Source organism: Mobula birostris, chromosome 13 (genome assembly GCF_030028105.1).
Source record: "Mobula birostris isolate sMobBir1 chromosome 13, sMobBir1.hap1, whole genome shotgun sequence".
NCBI lineage: Eukaryota > Metazoa > Chordata > Chondrichthyes > Myliobatiformes > Myliobatidae > Mobula > Mobula birostris.
The window spans coordinates 30,619,122-30,638,800 of record NC_092382.1 but is presented as its reverse complement, the minus strand read 5'-3'; the positions used below and the strand labels follow the sequence as shown (position 1 = coordinate 30,638,800).

The window sequence follows — 19,679 nt, the reverse complement described above, 5'->3', positions numbered from 1 at the left end:
TCTTGGAAGGTTTCTGGGAATGGTTGGATATTATCGTAAGTTCTGGAAGAACTTTGCTGATATCGCTCTTCCTCTGACTAATCTCCTGAAGAAGGGTGAAAAGTCTGTTTGGACCGAGCTTTGTCAGAAAGCATTTGATCGATTGAAAGTTGTTATTTGGGATTAGGCCAATCAATGTAGTGTTGTCAGCAAATTTAATTAACAGATTGGTGCTGTGGGTGGTGACACAAGTCAAGGGTGCACAGAGAATAAAGGAGGGGGCCAAGGAGACAACCCTGTGGGGCATGTGTGCTGAGGGTCAGAGAGACAGAGGTGAGGGAGCCCACTCTTACCACCTGCTGGCCATCTGACAGGAAGTCCAGGATCCAGCTACACAAGGCAGGGTGAAGGCCGAGGTCTCTGAGCTTCTTGTCGATACTTCACGCCTTCGTATGGCTAAAGCTCTGCCCATGACTGCAAGGAACTGCAGAGAACTTTGGTCTCATCTGGAAACATCATAGAAACAAGCCTCCCCTCTATGGACTCTTCCTGGACTTCCCCTGTGTTGGAAAAGCAGGCCGTGTACTCAAAGATCCCCACAACTTTGGACATTATAGCTGCAAACCCAATACCCCATCAGGGAAGAGATACAAAAGCCTTAAAGAGCATACCACCAGGCTCATGGACAGCTTCCTGTCTGTGGTTGTAAACCAAATTAATGGTCTCCAGTCCAATAAAATGGACTGGACCTCACAATGTAACTCAACGTGACCCTGACCCAAATGTCTATCTGCACTGCACTTTCTCTGCAGCCATAATGCTTTGTTACAGTTATTGTTTTGTCATATATTAGCTCAAAGTACTGTTGTAATGTATTGATCTGTGTGGAGGTAGGTCGGGCAAGATTTTCACTGTAGCTCAGTACGTGATGAGAATAAACAAATTCCCCATTTTAATTTTGTGGAAATATTAGACAGACTGAGCTTCTGCTTTGGAACCACAGAGGGAAACTTAACACAACTGAGGAACACAAATAAATAGAAAAGGCTTCAATCTCGCATTATGATCTGCAGTAACTGGGATCAGGTGACCGGTGGTGGGTCTCCCAGACCAATTATCAGAATCAGGTTTAATAGCACCGGCAGATGTCATGTAATTTGTTGTCTCTGTCTATTCATAACAATAGATTTTAACCATTGTGATTTAAAATAAGAATATACATATTAAATAGTTAAATTACATAAGTAGTACAACATAAAAAATTTAAAAATGTAATACTGTAAACTACTTTTATTGTGTGGAACTATTTGACTGACTAGGTTGTTGCTTTGTAAATTCTGGAGTGAAGCTGAACTAAACTACACGTTTATGAGATACTCAGATAAATAGAAAAGGCTAATTTTCACATAAATGGGTCAGACATCCAGAAACATTGGCTGCACTTCAGCAGGTAAAAACACTGGAATGAGGCCTAGTCCCAGGCCTCAGCCCAGTTGTTATTGGTCTGAGGCCTGAGACGAGGTGAGAGTAAGCATTCGGCACGGACTAGAAGGGCCAAGATGGGCTGTTTCCATGCTGTAATTGTTATGTGGTTATATCGAAACATACTGAAATTATTGCAGAAAAAATCATTGTCCACCCACAACGAGAGGACGTGACAGATCCGGATCTCACTGACTTGTCTGAACGGGTGAAAGATGAAGCTACACAGACACGTAGAGCAGTGAACTACAGATGCTGCAGATTTGTGGAAAAACGTGAACAGGACATGGGATCAGGTGACGGGTGGAGGGTCTCCCATCTGAACCGGTGACTCTGCTCCTCGCCCCTCACACGCTGCCCGAACCATCCGCCGCATTTCCCACATTATTCCATATTTACACCCGATACGTATTTACCTTTTCCCTCCATATCTTCTCTGTCCCTTTCCCTCCACCCCCAGGTCACAGAGTCACAGGCTCGATTCCCATCCTGGTCCAACACACAATCTAGACCCAAACCGGAAATCTGCAGGTTTCATTTAAATCAGTTCTATGTGTATAAACACTAATTTCTATTCACATTCCTCCAGCCTCACTGGACAGGAACACTGAAACATCAAGTGAGAAACAGGAGGAGGTGGCCATTCAGCCCCTCTAACCATCAACAACATGGTGGCTGCTCTCCCATCTCAGCCACATGTTTCTGCCCGATCCTCATTTCCTCGATCCCTTCGGTCTCCACACATCTGCCGGCCTCTGTTTTATGTGAGGACGATCACCGAGTCTTCACCAGCCTCTGTGGTGGGGATTTACAGACATTCACCACCCACGGAATGGAGACATTTCCCCTCATCTCAGTCCCGGACAGTCTACCCCCTTTTTCAGAGACTGGGATCCCTGGTTCAGCCGGTAATGATGTTGTGCATTTCAACGTGTTCACCTCTCAGTCCTCGATTCTCTAAATGAAAGGGTTATCACATTTGATCTTTCTTCATATGATGACCCCACCACTCCAGGGATCAGTCTGGTGAATCTTCATTGCACTCTCCATAACAAATACTCTCTAACCTCTTTGTTAATCCTCTATGGAATTAATTTCCATCTTCTGCAGCCCCGTGTTGCCCCAACCACTCACCTCCCACCCCGTCACTATTTCCACCTTCCCACCTCCCCCTCACCTGGATCCACCTCTCACTCCCCAGCTCTTGCCCCATCCCCACCCCTCACCTCTTTTCTCGGACTATTTCCCGTCCACTCTCAGTCCAGAGGGAGGGTCTCGGCCCGAAATGTTGACGGTCCATTTCCCTCCACAGATGCTGCCCGACCCACTGAGTTCCTCCGGCAGTTTGTTCTTTGGTCTGTGTGACCCGTGTTAGTGTGGGGAGCGGGATTTTACACCATATTCCCGGTACAGTCTCAACAAAACACAAATAATTGTCACTTTGCCCGGACCATTGGCCCCGCTTGCAGGGCAACAGTCTGCCGGTGTTTGCCCCCCAATGTGGTGAATCGCCACCACCGTGGGCTCAGACATTTCCACAGATGAGCCCCTCCTGTCCCCACCGGGACAAACATCCTGTCCGCCCCCTCTCTCACCGTCTTCATCCTCTCCCTCCCCGGGGAACCGGCATCAAACCGACGGGCCGAGCGGTCTCCTCCTACCTCTCAGCGACACATCAGACTCCGGCCGCAGGAGACGCTTCACAAACGCCCCAACTTCCCTCGGAGGGAAATGGAAATAAATCAGAAAGCGGACATTTACTTTGACGGTTGTCCCGCCGTGACGGAAAGTTTGGGAGACGGAGTCAGCGGGGGTAACGCCCTCTCGGCTGGTCCGCCTCCACTATTGGTTGTAACCAGTGATTGACATCGTTTCGCACCAGTGGGAATGGCGGAGCTCCAGACTCCTCTGTTGACAGGGGTGGGGGAGGGGCTGGTCACGTGATTAGTAGCCCAGCCGTTAAACCGATAAAGCTCGAGCTCTCCAGCGCGTGGGTGACGTAAGACACCGCGCACGTGAGGGCAGATCCCGCTGTGGGGGACCCATGTGTGACGTCAGGAGCGTGGATGCGCCTGTGTGACGTCACCTGTGGGGGAGCGCTCGTATTTAGAAACACCTGAATGGACGTTTCTGATGATTTCGGTGGGACAACAACATTAATCACGGGTTTCATCACTGAATCCAGTGTTGTGAGATGTAAAGTCCCCTGTTATGTGTCCGGCTGTGCCGTGTTGTTGGTGGAGTGGGCAGCCTGGTGTTTGTCTCGATTCGGGTCACAACACCAGAATTGCCAGCGGGGTCCACACACAGTGTATTAGTCAACAGAAAACCTCTCGTCCCTGCAGTCTCTGTCTCCTGGTAAACTCAACACCCCGACAATGTGGACCAGAGACACCCCTTCCTCTCAGAGTCAGGGGATCACTCAGACAGCTGATCGCTGAGAGGAATTATATTTATTGGTCATTAAAGTTCACCCAGATTCGTGTGGACGGATTTGATGTGGAGTTCGGGGTGTCACAGTGAAAGGGCCGGACGGCCGAACTCTCTCCGTTGTCCAAACATCCTTCCAGGTGAGGCGACACTGCACCTGTGAATCTGTGAATATATATATGAATAGGGCTTCTTACAATGTCAAGCACTAAACCAAGATGAAAGAAATTTATGAATTCCAGAGCTCCACAGAAATGTAGTGATAGTTAAGACATTAACAAGATTATAGCCTATCACTGCATTTCAGTGTGTAACTGGTACAATAAAACATATAATACTTAATTTAATAATATGACACGGTTGCACTCACTAATTATCACAAAATATAATTAGCAAATAAAGTAACGTTGTTTGCTTAGAAGCCATAGGGTTGTTGGTGAAAAAATTTAACTTTTGTATTAGCGAGTTCTATGTCAATGCATCGGATGACAGATTTACGAGTGAAGTCGAATATTGAAAGGAAAGGACAGAGAGGTCGTGGAGGGCTATCATCTCGTTATCACAACGCCATAAATACAACTTAAGTATACCAACGATGGGCTTGCTCTGCGGCTTGAGATACTAAACAGAAGAACGGCACTTTATTCACAAAATCCTCATAGCCCACAGTGACTGTGCACTGATCCCAGCAATGGAACCCGCCACTGCAGCCCCACAGTGCACTGTGTACAGATTGCAAAGCTACGAAATTGTATGTGAATAGCCTCCCCTCCCCCAACTCCGCTCTTTCTGCGTCACCAGCAGACTGGGACATCTCACGTCTCGCTGCCTCCGCCAGGCCATTAAACTGTGAAGAACTGTGGTCAGGGACTGATTTCTGGGGTACTCTAAACGCTACCTCCTTCCGGTCTGAAAACAACCCACTCATCCGACCACACACAACCGGCAGTTTATCGGTCTCCAAAGAGAAAACCTAATCAGGTACTCCTGAGGGTCAATACCATTGCTGGCTCCTAGTTTACCACCGTCAAATGCCAGGAGGGACATAATAATCAGAAAGTCTCCAGTCACAGCCGTGTAAATAAAATGTGATCTTAGTAGGTGTGTGGCACATGCTCAGAATGCAAAGGAGACAGACAAACTGAGCCAAGTCACAGACTGAGGAAGGGGAGGAATGATCCATTTTGATACCGAGAGGGAAGCAGAACGTTTCTTATTGTGCCTGATGCCGGAACTGTAGCTAGTTAGAAGATGAAATCTTGTTCCTCCAAATTGTTTTGAGTTGTGACAGTGTTTTACCAGAAGGCACCATGGAGACTAAAATTATCTCAGTTGAAATGTCCTTCACCCACTGACGTGCTTTGTAAACTTTTAGCAGTGTAGAAAAGTCAAAGGATTTGTGTATGGGAATCACAGCCACAACAGGTACTTACTGTCTCTAGTGAGTTCACAATAAATAGAGGCCACATTTCTGTCGAGAGTGAGCAAAGAGTTTTACTCAATCTTCACAGCTGCTGCAACACCAGAAACTTCACATCAGGGAGGAAGTTCAAATTAGCTCCGTGTTAAATGTTTAACCATCACGGTGACTGAAGGCAGCTGCAGGTTCATGAGGGACTGTTACTGTCAGAATCTGCAGTTCTTGCGGCTGCTCATCGCACCCAGGACTGAACCCTGGTCACTGAGCATTGGAGGAGTTCGTTCTGCTGATAATTAGCCTGAAAGTAGACTGATGTTTAATGTTGTGGATCTGTGAAAGATAAATCGGTTCTGTATCAAATCCCGTGTCTCAGGTACTTACTGTCTCTACCACACTCACAATGTACACGAGAGAGGCCACTCGGCCCATCTGGTCCCTGCCCATGTTTCTGTTCCATATCAGTATTTTAAAATCCATCCCTGCCGTTCCCCTCTCACTCTCCCTGTGATGACAGGTTGCAGCTAGTCACCACTCCGTGGGATAGCAGACTTCCCTTGAATTTCATAGAATCATAGAAATCAATAGCACAGTACAGGCTGTTCGGCCCACAGTGTTGTGCCGACCATGTAACCTACTCTCGAAAGAGCCTAGAATTACCGTCGCACATAGCCCTCTATTTTTCTAAGCTCCACGTACCTATCTATTCTCTTTAAAGACTCAATTGCATCCGCCTCCACCACCATCACCGGCAGTGCATTCCATACGCCCACCGCTCTGACTTCTGTCTTGCAAATACTTTCAAACACCTTAACGCTCTGCCCCCGAGTGTTCGCCATTTCAGTCCAGGGAAAAAGCAACTGGCTATTCCACGACCAATGCCTCTCATGATTTTATACACCTGTACGAATTCCCTGCATGATTTTCTCCAGTTTGAATCAGATGATGAGCTCACTGTAGCTTTGACATTCCTCAGGACTCTGGACTAAGGGGGTTAAATTCCTTCTCCGCTGCTCTTTTCAACATTTCGTGTCATTTTCAGTAATTACAAAGACAGTTGGGTTGTTGCAATGCGCCTGTGAAGTCCGACAGCAGACTAGCGAGTGAATGTTCGATGGAGCAGAGTCAGAAACTAGAGTTGGCATCCTGAGTCAGGGCTTTGGGGCTCCAAAAGGAAATGGGGCCTATCATTTACAAGGACGAGGAGGAAGTGAATCAGACCGGCAGCATGTGGCTACAAATGAAGGATCAGAAACATCTGGAAACTGGTTAACTGAAAAAAGTGTGGTTAAATTCTGCAAATTACTGGTGGAAATCAACAGATCAGACAGCAAATGTGGAGAGGAATAAATAGACAACGATTAGGCCGAGCTCCTTCAGAATGCCTAGACTGTGTGCTCCTCTGCTTAGTTGCTGCCTGAACTGCAGAGTTGCTTCAGCATTTTGTGTGTGTGCGTCTCTGCATTTCCAGTAACAGCAGAACCCCTTGTGTTTTATATCTATATTTTTAAGAGGATTGTACTTTGGCATTAGATACATGTTGATATTGAGTATATTGTTTACGGGAGCCGCTTTCTGCGTTAAAACAGTTGCTGAGTATTCTATATACACAAAAAAACTGAGGTGGACAAGGAACTAGTGCTTGCAGAAACTATTAATGGCACCGGGATTACCCATAAGGGCCTGCGTTAAAAATTTCGCCGGCGCTGAAGCATTGATCAAATGCGCAGGCGTCAAGGTTGATGACGTTGGTGAATATCACGCATGCGCGTAGTACACAAAGGCCTCGGGATCACGGCTCCAGGATCGGGCGCAGGTAAGCGAGAATCTCGGGGCGATGCTGTGACTCCGGACTCCGTGTCCCGCAATCCCGGGACAGTCCTGCTCTCTTCCCTCTCTCTCAGCCCCACCATCCGTACACGGGCCCCGGGGAGCTTCCGGCTGATGAGGGAATGGGAACCGATGGGTCTCTCAGACAGAGCTGAGCTCCAGCTGTCTAAATGCAAGGATCGGGAACTCGGAGAAAGGGAACAAAATCTTTTACATCAGCTGTTGTGAAAATCACCTTTGTTCTGCCTCCAATCACTAAAAAGAGAAAATCTGCAGATGCTGGAAATCCGAGCAACACACACAAATTGCTGGAGGAACTCAGCATTAGTACTCTTTTCCATAGATGCTGCCTGGCCTGCTGAGTTCCCCCAGCATTTTGTGTCTGTTGCTTGTTCCACCCCCTCTTGTTCTGGACTTTCTGCCCGTGAGAACATGTTTTGTCCCACTCTCTCTGGATACATAATGATATCAAACACCTTTGCCCTGGGCAACAAGTAGCTTTCACATCACAAATGTGCCAGACTCCAATGAGACAGACTACTGCCCTTCCCTTCATGTTCATTGGCATTGCCATCACTGAGTTCACCACCGTCAGTCACCTGGGGGAGGGTTCAGGGGAAATATTTATGTACAATACAGAAACTGGTGTTACCTGTGTGTATTGTGGTGATGCAAAAGTTGCTGGAGAATTTGCAAGTGGGAAGAAGTGGAGTGATATTTGGAATTCTGACTTTTTAAAGTGTCATTCAGCAAGAGAAACACATATGGACAATGTGCAAAAGCTCTGGTGGGAAAATCCTTTATGACCCGTTACAGGCCTGCTACATAAATTGTGTGAGAGTGTAGATGAACTCGATCGAACCCAGAGGAGATCAAAGTTCTTACTGACAGTGATTTGCTGGCTGTTGAAATAAATACCTCGCTATATAAAATTCATTGTGCACATGTCACTGGTTAAAAGAATGCACAGTATAAGCTTTATGTGCACACTGGTCATTACAAATTAGAGGGGACATTGGTGGGAAGGTGGGGAGACCTCCAGTGTCCCTGATGCCCTCACCTACAAGATGTGCATCCAGCTGCAGCTTGTAACCCTGCACTTTACGGAGTTGGAACTTGAAATGGATGAATTCCGGATCATCCAGGAGTCGGAGGGGGTGATAGATATGACATGAAGAGAGGTGAGTTACACCCAAGGTGCAGGACACAGGAAACTGGGTGAGAGTCAGGAAGGGGAATGAGGTTAAATAGCCATCGCAGAGTACTCTTGCTGCCATCCCACGCAACAGCAGGTGGACCACTTTAGAAACTGTTGGGGGGATTACCTGGCAGAGGAAAGTCAAAGGGCTGATAGGGGATTCGGTATTTAGCGGAACAGAACAAGAGGGGACTGATATCCTAGTGGTAATGCTTCTAGTGTGGGGTGAGGGGTGATGAGGTTAAAATAAGTTGTAGGGGGAATGGGAACCAGAATGACAGAACAGATAGTGGAGAGATTGAATTGAATTGACTTTATTACATACATTCTTCCTATACATGAGGAGTAGAAATCTTTGTTACTTTTATGTCTAAATGTGCAATGTGTAATTTATAGTAATATATAATAAATAGTTTGTACATAGGACAGTCAATATAACATAGAAATGCAATTGTATCAGCATGAATTAATCAGTCTGATGGCCTGGTGGAAGATGATGTCCCGGAGCCTGCTGGTCCTTTTGCTGTGGTACCGTTTCCTGGGTGGTAGCAGCAGGAACAGTTTGTGGTTGTGGTGAATTGCGTCCCCAATATCCTTCGGGCCCTTTTTACACACCTGTCTCTGTAAATGTCCTGAATAGTGGGAAGTTCACATCTACAGATGTGCTGGGCTATCTGCACCACTCTCTGCAGGTTCCTGTGATTAAAGGAAGTACAGTTCCCATACCAGGCAGTGATGCAGCCAGTCAGGATGCTCTCAATTGTGTCCCTGTAGAAAGTTCTTAGGATTTGGGGCCTTATCCCAAACTTCTTCAACCGTCTGAGGTGAAAGAGGTGCTGTTGTGCTCGTTTCACAACACAGCCGGTATGTACAGACCACGTAAGATCCTTGGTGATGTTTATGCCGAGGAACTTAAAGCTGTTCACCCTCTCAACCCCAGATCCATTGATGTCAATAGGGGTTAGCCTGTCTCCATTCCTCCTGTCATCCACAATCAGCTCCTTTGTTTTTGTGACAATGAGGGAGAGTTTGTTTTCTTGACACTAGTCAGATGTTGTTCAGACCTCAGATAGATTCAGCAATCAAATGGTTGAGCATGGTGTGATGAATGTGGTGAGCTGTGTATATCACAATGCAAGAAGTATCGCAGGAAAGCCAGATGAGCGCAGGACAGGGAATTATGATATTGTAGCCATTATTGGGACTTGGTTGCACCGAACAGTCTGAGGGATTTAGAGGAACCAATTTGTAGAGAGATGGTAGACCATGCCAAGAAACAAAGGTTGATTCAGTAAGTGATTTTATCTTTCCATATATTGACTGGGACTCCCATATTGTAAAGGGACTAGATGGGGTAGAGTTCGTCAAATGTGCCCTTAATCAGTACGTAGAATTCCTGATGTAGAAGTGTTCAGTAAGCTGTTAGGAAATGATCCAGGGCTGGTGACAGAAATTAGTGATCATAATGCCATGAGATTCAAAGTAAGTATGGGAAAAGAGAGGTCTGGACCATGCGTTGAGGTTCTAAATTGGAGAAAGGTCAATTTTGATGGTATCAGAAAGGATCTGACAAGTGTGGTTTGGGACAGGCTGTTTTCTGGCAAAGGAGTACTTGGTAAGTGGGAGGCCTTCAGAAGTGAAGTTTTGAGGGTGTCTAGTTTGTATATGCCTGCCAAAATAAAAGTTGAAAGGTAACTGATGCAGGGAACCTTGGTTTTCAAGAGATATTGAGGCCCCGGATATTTTGTTCCCCTAAATGCCTCGGACTGTTGGGTGCCACCAAGACTCATTAATGACTACAATGTCATAATTCCACACCCTATGCTCAGCTGACTTTTTTTTTAAGTCATCTTCTGTTGGTTTCTAAAAGTTTCCCAATAGTTTTTGCTCTTTTGTTTGCCCTCTCTTTGGCTTTTATGTTGGCTTTGGCTTCTCATTTTAGCCACGGTTGTGTCCTCCTGCCTTTCCAATGCTTCCACTTCTTTGGGATGTATCGATCACTCAGCTCCCGAATTGCTCCCAGAAACTCCAGCCATTGCTGCTCCATTGTCACTCCTACCTTTTCCCTTCCAAACAAGTTTGGCCAGCTTCTCTGTCATAGGAACATGGAGGACTTCCGTACAGAAACAGGCTATTTGGCCCATCTAGTTAATGCTGAAAAAACATTTAATCTGTAACGCAACTATCTGCACCGGGACCATCGCCCTCCATACCCCTGTCATCCAGGCTCCCATCCAAACTTCTCTTAATTGTGAAAAAGAGCTCATATTCACCACTTGTGCTGACATCTCATTCCATACTCTCACGAGCTTTTCCACATGTTCCCATTAAATTTTCACCTTCCCTACGTACCCATGACCTCTGGTTGTCATCCCACCCAACCTCAGTGGAAAAAGCTGCTTGCATTCACCCGATCAAAACCCTTATAATTTTGTATACTTCCAACAAATCCTCAAAGCAATGTATAATTTCCTTGTTCATGATTAGAGCCTTTTTGAGGTGTATAAGATGATGAGGGGCATTGATCACGTGGATAGCCAGAGGTTTTTCCCCAAGGTTGAAATGGCTAACATGAGGGAGCATAGTTTTAAGGTGCTTGGAAATAGATACTGGGAGATGTCAGGGGTAAGTTTTATTACACAGAGAGTGGTGGGTGCGTGGAATGCACTGCCAGCAGTGGTGGTCGAGGCAGATACAAGATGGTCTATTAACAGCCTCTTTGATAGGTACATGGAGCTTAGCAAAATAGAGGTCTATGTACTGGGGAAATCTAGGCAGTTTCCAGAGTAAGTTACATGGTTGGCAGAATATTGTGGGCTGAATGGCCTAGAATATGCTGTAGATTTCTATGTTCTATGTTGAACAGCGAAATAACTTTGGCTATCCTACAATCCTCTGATAATCCCCTGTCACTAAGGATGATTTAATTATCTCTGCTAGGGCCCCGACAATTTTTGCACTTGCCTCCCATAGGGTTTGAGGGAGCACCTTATCATGCCCCGGAGATTTATCCACCCTAATCTGCCTCAGGATGGCAAACATCTCCTCTTCTTTATTCTGTACAGGGTCCACGATTTTAATGCCGCTTTTCCACACTCCTGCAGACCCTGTGTCCATCTCCTGAGTAAATGGGATGAAAAATATATTTGAGATCTCCCCCATCTGCTTTGCTTCCACACGTGGATTGCAATTCTGGTCTTCCAGAGGACCAACTTTATGCCTTGCAATCCTTTTGCTCTTAAGCTATTTCCAGAATCCCTGAGGATTATCCTTCATCTTTTCTGTGAGGGGAATCTCATGCTTTCTTTTAGCCATCCTGATTTATTTCTTATGTGTTCTCTTGCATTTCTTATACTCCATAAGAACCTACCTGCCTATCCCTGTTCTGCAACTCCATTTTGTGCTTCACCAGGGTCTCAATATCTCTTGAAAACCGAGGTTCTCTACAGTTTCTATCTTTACCTTTTATTCTGACAGGCACATACCCGCCTTGTACTTTCAAAATTTTGCTTTGAAGGCCTCCCATTTAATAGGCAAACCTTTGCCATAAAGCAGCCTGTCCCAGTCCACAGTTGCCAGATCCTAGTATCTAAATTCCAGCTGTTGATCCATGCCCTGAACACATCCGCCTTTCCTACGCTGCTCCTTGTATTGAAATATACAGGGCTCAGCATATTCACTGCACCATGCTCAACTTTTTCATTCCTGTCTTTGTCTGAGGTCTGAACAACAACTGTCTCCACAACCCCTCCACTATCTGTTCTGTTATTCAGGCTCCCATTCCCCCTGCAACTTTAGTTTAACCCCCCCCCTACCCCCACCTCCCACCATGCAGCTCTATCAGCCCTTTGTGCTTCATTTTCCAGATCAATAAAAAGGAGGTGCATACCAGGTACAGGCAGATAGGAACAAATGGGGTACTTATGAAGTACAGGAAATTCAAGTGAACACTTATGAAAGAAATAAAAGAAGGCATGAGGTTGCCCCAGCAGACAAGGTGAAGGAGAATCCTCGGGGATTCTGCAGATATGTTTAGAGCAGAAAGATTGCAAAGGAATAAATTAATCCTCTGGAAGATCAGAATGGTAATCCATATGAGGAGACTAAATAGATGTGGGAGATTTTTTTCTGCATCGGAATTTACACAGGAGATGGACACAGAGTCTATAGAAGTGAGGCAAAGCAGTATCAACTTCATGGACCCTGTACAGATTACAGAGGTGGAGGTGCTTGCTGTCTTAAGGCAAATTAGCGTGGATAAATCCCCAGGGCCTGACAAGTTGTTCCCTGGGACTCTGCGGCAGACAGGTGCAGAAATTGTCGGGGCCCAAGCACAGATATTTAAATGATCTTTAGAGACAGGTGAGGTACTGGAGGATTGGAGAACAGCCAATGTTGTTCCGCTGTTCAAGAAAGGCTCTAAAAATAAACTAGAAATTATACGTTGGTGAGCCCATCAGTAGTGGGAAAGTTATTGGAATGGGTGTGCAGGAGCCAGATATAGAAGTATTTGGATAGATGTGGACTGATTAAGGATAGGCAGCATGGCTTTGTGCATGGTAGGTCATGTCTAACCAATCTTATAGAGTCTCTCGAGGGAGTTATCAGGAAAGTGGATGAAGGCAAGGCAGTGGATGTTGTCTATATGGACTTTAGCAAAAGCACTTGACAAAGTCTCATATGGGAGGCTGGTCAAGAAGGTTTAGTCACTCAGCATTCAAGATGAGATAGTAAATTGGATGAGTCACTGTCTTTGGGAGAAGCCAGTGTGTGGCAGTAGATGGTTGCCTCTCTGACCGGAGGCCTGTGACTAGCGGTGTGCCACAGGGATCAGAGCTGGATCTGTTGTTGTTTGTCGTCTGTATCAGTAATCTGAATGTTAACATGGTTAGCTGGATCAGCAAATTTGTGGATGACACCAAGATTGGGGTGTAGTGGACAGCGAGGAAGACTGTCATGGCTTGCAGTGCAATCTGGATCAGCTAGAATAATGGGTTAAGAAATGTAAAATGGAATTTAATGGAGACAAGTGTGAGGTGTTGCATTTTGATAGGACCTGGGTCTTACACAGGGAATGGTCGGGCACTGAGGAGTGCTGTAGAAGGAAGGGATCTGGGAATACATGCCCATAATTCACTGAAAGTGGTGTCACAGTTAAATAGGGACAGAAAGAAAGACTTAGGCAAATTGGCCTTCATCAACCAAAGTACTGAGTACAGGAGACGGATGTTTTGTTGACATTGTACAAGACAATGGTGAGGCCTAATTTGGAGTATTGTGTGCAGTTTTGGTCACCAACGTGCAGGAAAGATGTAAGAGATGTTGAAAGAGTTCAGAGAAAATTCACAAGGATGTTGCCAGGTCTGGAGGACTTGGGTGAAAGGGAAAGGTGGAACAGGTCAGGACTTTATTCCTTGGAACGTAGAAGATTGAGTGGAGATTTGATGGAGTATATGACAATTATGAGGGATATAGATAAGGTAAATGCAAGCTGGCTTTTACCACTGAGATTGGGCGGTACTACAACCAGAGGCCATGGGTTAAGGGTGAAAGGTGAGATGTTAGGCGCACATGAGGGGAAACTTCTTCACACAGACGGTCATCCGGGTGTGGAATGAGCAGCCAGCACAAGTGGTGCATGCGAGCTCAATTTCAACATTTAAGAGGTTTGTATAGGTACCTGGATGGTAGGGGTATGGAGGTGGGTAGTTTAAATAGTTCAGCACAAACTAGATGGTCCAAAGGGCCTGTTTCTGTGTTGTAATTTTCTGTGACTGTGACAAGAACCTGAAATAATACAAAAATTCACTCCAAGTCCTTTTAACAGCTGTGCAGACCAACCATTCATCTCAGCAGGAATTGTTTATATGACATTAAAACTGTGGCACTTTAAGTTAATAATACATAAAAGAAAATCCCAGATGCATGTCAAGAAAGACTATTTGCGTGAGACTGTTTCAGTTACTGTGGGGCCAGGCACCCATGCTGCTCAGCAGGAACAGGGAATAATACCAATGGAGAGAGTCAAACTGAGCCAAGTCACAGATTGGAAACGGCAGAAATGCCCCATTCTGACAGAGACAGGAAGAGCATCAGGGAATTGATGGTCATTCCAGATACCAGCACTGTGCCCAGTCAGAAGATGATTTCTCTCTCCAACTTGGGTTGAACCTCACTGTAACTGTGTGATACCAGATCAAACCATGGCAACTCAAGTAATCTCTTCTGAAATGTTGTCCTACACCGACTGATGGATTTTGTAAATCTTCTTACAGGTTAAAAACGAGAAGGAATTTGTCTACAGGAATCTCAAACACACACGCCAGTTTTGCTGTCTCTGTCTGGATATTTAAGAAGTGGAGCAAGGGATTCAATCGGCCATCCTTCCAGCTCAGACTGTGGGGAGGGATTCACTCGATCATCTGACGGACTGGCATTCCCGTCATTTTACACAGTGGGAAGGGATTCAGTCGGTTATCTCAATTCAAGGTACATCAGCAAGTTCACACCGGACAAGGCCATTCATCTGTTCTGTGTGTGAGAAGGAATTCAGTCAGTCTTCCCACCCTTGGACTCACCAATCAGTTCACACTGGGCAGAGGCTGGTCATCTGCTGAATTTCTGGGAAAGGATTCACTTAGTTATCTGACCTAATGGCTCACCAGCGAGTTCACACTGGGGAGAAACCATTCACCTGCTCAGTCTGTGAGAAGAGATTCACTCACTCTTACACCCTACAGAGACACCAGCGAGTTCACACTGGGGAGAAACCATTCACCTGCTTAGAATGTGGGAAAGGATTCACTCAGTCATCCCACCTACAGAGACATCAGCGTGTTCACACTGGGGAGAAGCCGTTCACTTGCTCAGTCTGTGGGAAGGGATTCCCTCAGTCATCCACCCTACAGAGACATCAGCAAGTTCACACTGGGGAGAAGCCGTTCACCTGCTCAGTCTGTGGGAAGGGATTCACTCAATCATCCAACCTACAGAGTCATCAGCGAGTTCACACTGGGCAGAAGCCGTTCACCTGCTCAGAATGTGGGAAGAGATTCCCTCAGTTATCCCACCTACAGAGTCATCAGCTAGTTCACACTGGGGAGAAGCCGTTCACCTGCTCAGTCTGTGGGAAGAGATTCACTCACTCATCCAACCTACAGACACATCAGCGAGTTCACACTGGGGAGAAGCCGTTCACCTGCTCAGTCTGTGGGAAGGGATTCACTCAGTTGTCCCAACTACAGAGTCATCAGCGAGTTTACACTGGGGAGAAGCCGTTCACCTGCTCAGAATGTGGGAAAGGATTCACTCAGTCATTCAAACTACTGGCACACCAGTCAGTTCACAGTGGGGAGTGGCCATTCACCTGCTCAGAATGTGGGAAAGGATTCACTCAGTCGTCCAAACTAATGGCGCACCAATCAGTTCACACTGGAGAGAGGCCATTCACCTGTTCAGACTGTGGGAAGGGTTTCACTTGGTCATCCGACCTACAGAGTCATCAGCGAGTTCACACTGGGGAGAAACTGTTCACCTGCTCAGACTGTGGGAAGGGATTCACTAGGTCATCCTACCTACAGAGACATCAGCAAGTTCACACTGGGGAGAAGCCGTTCACCTGCTTAGAATGTGGGAAGGGATTCACTCAGTCATCCCACCTACAGAGTCATCAGCGAGTTCACACTGGGGAGAAGCCGTTCACCTGCTTAGAATGTGGGAAGGGATTCACTCAGTCATCCACCCTACAGAGACATCAGCAAGTTCACACTGGGGAGAAGCCGTTCACCTGCTCAGTTTGTGGGAAGAGATTCACTCAGTCATCCACCCTACAGAATCATCAGCGAGTTCACACTGGGGAGAAGCCATTCACCTGCTGAGAATGTGGGAAGGGATTCACTCAGTTGTCCCAACTACAGAGTCATCAGCGAGTTTACACTGGGGAGAAGCCGTTCACCTGCTGAGAATGTGGGAAAGGATTCACTCAGTCATTCAAACTACTGGCACACCAGTCAGTTCACAGTGGGGAGTGGCCGTTCACCTGCTCAGAATGTGGGAAAGGATTCACTCAGTCGTCCAAACTAATGGCACACCAATCAGTTCACACTGGAGAGAGGCCATTCACCTGTTCAGACTGTGGGAAGGGTTTCACTCGGTCATCCGACCTACAGAGTCATCAGTGAGTTCACACTGGGGAGAAACCGTTCACCTGCTTAGAATGTGGGAAGGGATTCACTCGATCATCCATCCTACAGAGACATCAGCGAGTTCACACTGGGGAGAAGCCGTTCACCTGCTCAGAATGTGGGCAAGGATTCACTCAGTCATCCCACCTACTGGCACACCAGTCAGTTCACAATGGGGAGTGGCCATTGTTATGAATCCCTAGATTTTGTTTGCTGTGGACTGTCATTTTGAGAGAGAGAGAAAGAGTAAGAATGGAAATCAGTCTGACTTGCATCTTGTTCACATCACTCACAGCTTGTTTAGTTTTAACCGAGGACACAGACACTCAGAGTCAGACGGAGATGAAGGAGGAAAAATGGAAGGATCGGAACAAGGGAACCAGTGGCCAAGGGTCACTGTTTAGAACTTTCCTATACCCACAAGGGTAGGTCAATTATTGATTCAACATACGTTGAATGTGTGGTTGTCACCTCATTTGATCCATAGGAGTGGATCGGATTTGGGGTATCCTGTGAAGACCACTTATGTGTTAACCCTTGCCTGGGTGTGGTGTGGAAATTCACTTGAAGACGATACCCCTTGTGAAAAGTCACTTTTGGTGATAATTTGTATGTGGATTTGGAACGACGACAGATAAAATCTACAGCGACTGTTCTCTCGTTTTACCACCATGGATGCTGTGGAATTCAACGTTATTGCCTTCTCTCGACATTTACCCTGGATTGCAAATATCTCTCTCTCCTCAACTATTCTGTGGTTGAACTGAACTTTCATAGTTTACCATCTGAACACTCCAAGCCTTGAGTTATATTTACCCACATATATACACATAACACTGTTCACTTTTGTTTAGGACTCATTTCTAAAGCGTTACAGGGACAAAATTGGGGCCTGCATCCGATATAGGAAAAGATTTGGAGGCGTATAGATTAATTATCGATTTCATTGGAGAAATCCCTTTTGATTTATTTGTGTGTGGAAAATCAGCAGCAATGGATGTTGATAGATTTCTGGAAGCACCAACCTCTGAGGCATTAAAGGACACCAGAAGGATTGAATTGTTGAGTATTGCTAAAAGGTTAAAACTTGCTAAGGTGAAATCGACAATGAGGAGGTCACAGATGCAGAGGATAATAGCTGAACATTATGTATATGAGGGTGTGTTTAAAGTGGAGGAGTTGGAGGTGTTTCCTGAAAGTAAACCTAGTGAGCTTGGGCTCCCGTACAAGTTAGAAAAATTAAAGATGGAGGCTGTGGAAAGGCAGAGGCAGGTTGAGGCTGCAAAGGCAGGAAAACAGAGAGAAGAGGCAGAAAAACAGGAAGGAAGCAGAAAGACAGAGGCTGTTCGAGCTGGAAAAGATAGAGAGATTGCAGCAAAGGGGTCTAGCGTTAGACTCTGGCGATAAGTTTGAGGCCAGTCGGGAAGTTAAATTGGTACCTCCATTTGACGAGGCAGAGGTTGATAAATACTTTCAGTATTTTGAGAAGGTTGCTCAGGGTTGAAAATGGCCAAAAGAGGGTTGGCCTATTCTCTTACAAAGAGTAATTAAGGGGAAGGCTCAGCAAGCCTATTCTGCTTTGACAGTTGTTGAAGCAGCTGATTATGACATAGTGAAACAGGCTGTGCTCAAAGCTTACGAGGTCCCAGAAGCATACAGGCAAAAGTTTAGAAATTTGAGGAAATCTGTGAACCGGACTAATATGGAATTTGCTTATGAGAAGTTTGTGTATTTTGACCGCTGGTGCACATATAAAAATGTAAATGATGATTTTAACAGCTTGAAAGAGTTGGTTTTAATTGACGAATTCAAAATGTGTGTCCCTGATGACATAAAGATGTAATTAAATGAAAAGGATGCTGCCACTTTGCAGGAGTCTGCTAGATTACCAGATGTGTTTGCTTTAACTCATAACATTAAGTTTACCCCGAATAAGAGCTTCCAAAAGAGTAGCAGGGATAACCAGGGTAAACCAGAAATTAAAGCTGGGACTAGTGACGAGACTAAGGATGAAGGGAAGCAGTTGAAGGAGAAATATTCTGGTCTTCCTTGTTACTATTGTAAGAAAGCTGGTCATATGGTGGCTAATTGTTCTGTCCTGAAGAAGAAAAAGGAAAAGGAGGCAGTCCCACATGCCTGTGATCAGTATGTTGAAGCACCTATAAACCCACAGGGTTCTGAACATTCTGCTGAGGCTCAGTTAAGGACTGAGAGGTCTGACTGAGTTAAGAAGGGATTCAATCATTTTATGTCAGATGGGTTTGTATTAGTAATGGAAGGGTCAACACCGCTACCAGTGAAAATTCTTCGAGATACTGGGACTTCTCAGTCACTTATATTAGTTCGGTGATGAGACTGACACTGGTGAGGTAAATCTTATTAAAGGCATTGGGGGCAGCATTGTTTCTGTGCCATTGCACAAGGTAACTTTACAGTCAGGGTTTGTTTCGGGACCTGTTAGGATCGGATTATGCTCCAGTTTACCGGTGGAAGCTGTTACTTTGCTGTTAGGGAATGACCTGGCAGATGGTAAAGTTGTTCCTGCAGTGCAGTTGACAACTAAGCCAACCACTGACGACCCACAGATGGATTTTAACATTTGTCACAGTAACTCAAAGTATGGCTAAAAAGTCTGCCAATGCAGACGGTTCTGTGCAGCATGATTCTGATACCTCTGATTGCCAAAATCAGGTTGACCAGGATTCAGGTTATGATGACTTGTCAGGGACCTTTCAGCCTTCATTGTTCCAACAGGATTCAGGTAGTAAGTCTGATGAGAAAGATTTATCCCTGTCTAGGAAGGAGTTTATAGCAGAACAGAACCGAGACCCTGAGATTGAAGCTTTATAAGAAACATCTCTCTCAGATGATGAGATTAAGAAAATGTCAGTAGGGTATTATCTCAAGGATGGAGTGTTAATGAGGAAGTGGAGGCCACCTGCTATACCTGCGAGTGAGGAATGGACAATTATTCACCAAGTTGTAGTTCCTGAATTTTATTGGACTGAAATTTTAACTTTGGCCCACAGTATGCCCTTAGGTGGCCATTTTGGAGAGAATAAAACTGTAAACAGGATTATGAGAGAATTTTTCTGGCCTAATTTGAGGAAAGATGTTGTGACCTTTTGCAGATCCTGTCACACTTGTCAAGTTGTGGGTA

The 19,679-nt window shown here is 45.6% G+C and overlaps 1 protein-coding gene across 1 annotated transcript; it reads left to right on the top strand.

The window, feature by feature from the left end:
• Positions 1-7,084: 7,084 nt before the first annotated feature.
• On the top strand, positions 7,085-19,215 carry LOC140207399 (uncharacterized). Its single transcript, XM_072275930.1, has 3 exons — positions 7,085-7,124; positions 14,612-15,797; positions 19,211-19,215. Exons 2-3 carry the CDS (start codon positions 14,990-14,992, stop codon positions 19,213-19,215), a joined length of 813 nt encoding a protein of 270 aa, XP_072132031.1. The 5' UTR covers positions 7,085-7,124; positions 14,612-14,989.
• The last annotated feature ends 464 nt before the right edge of the window (positions 19,216-19,679 follow it).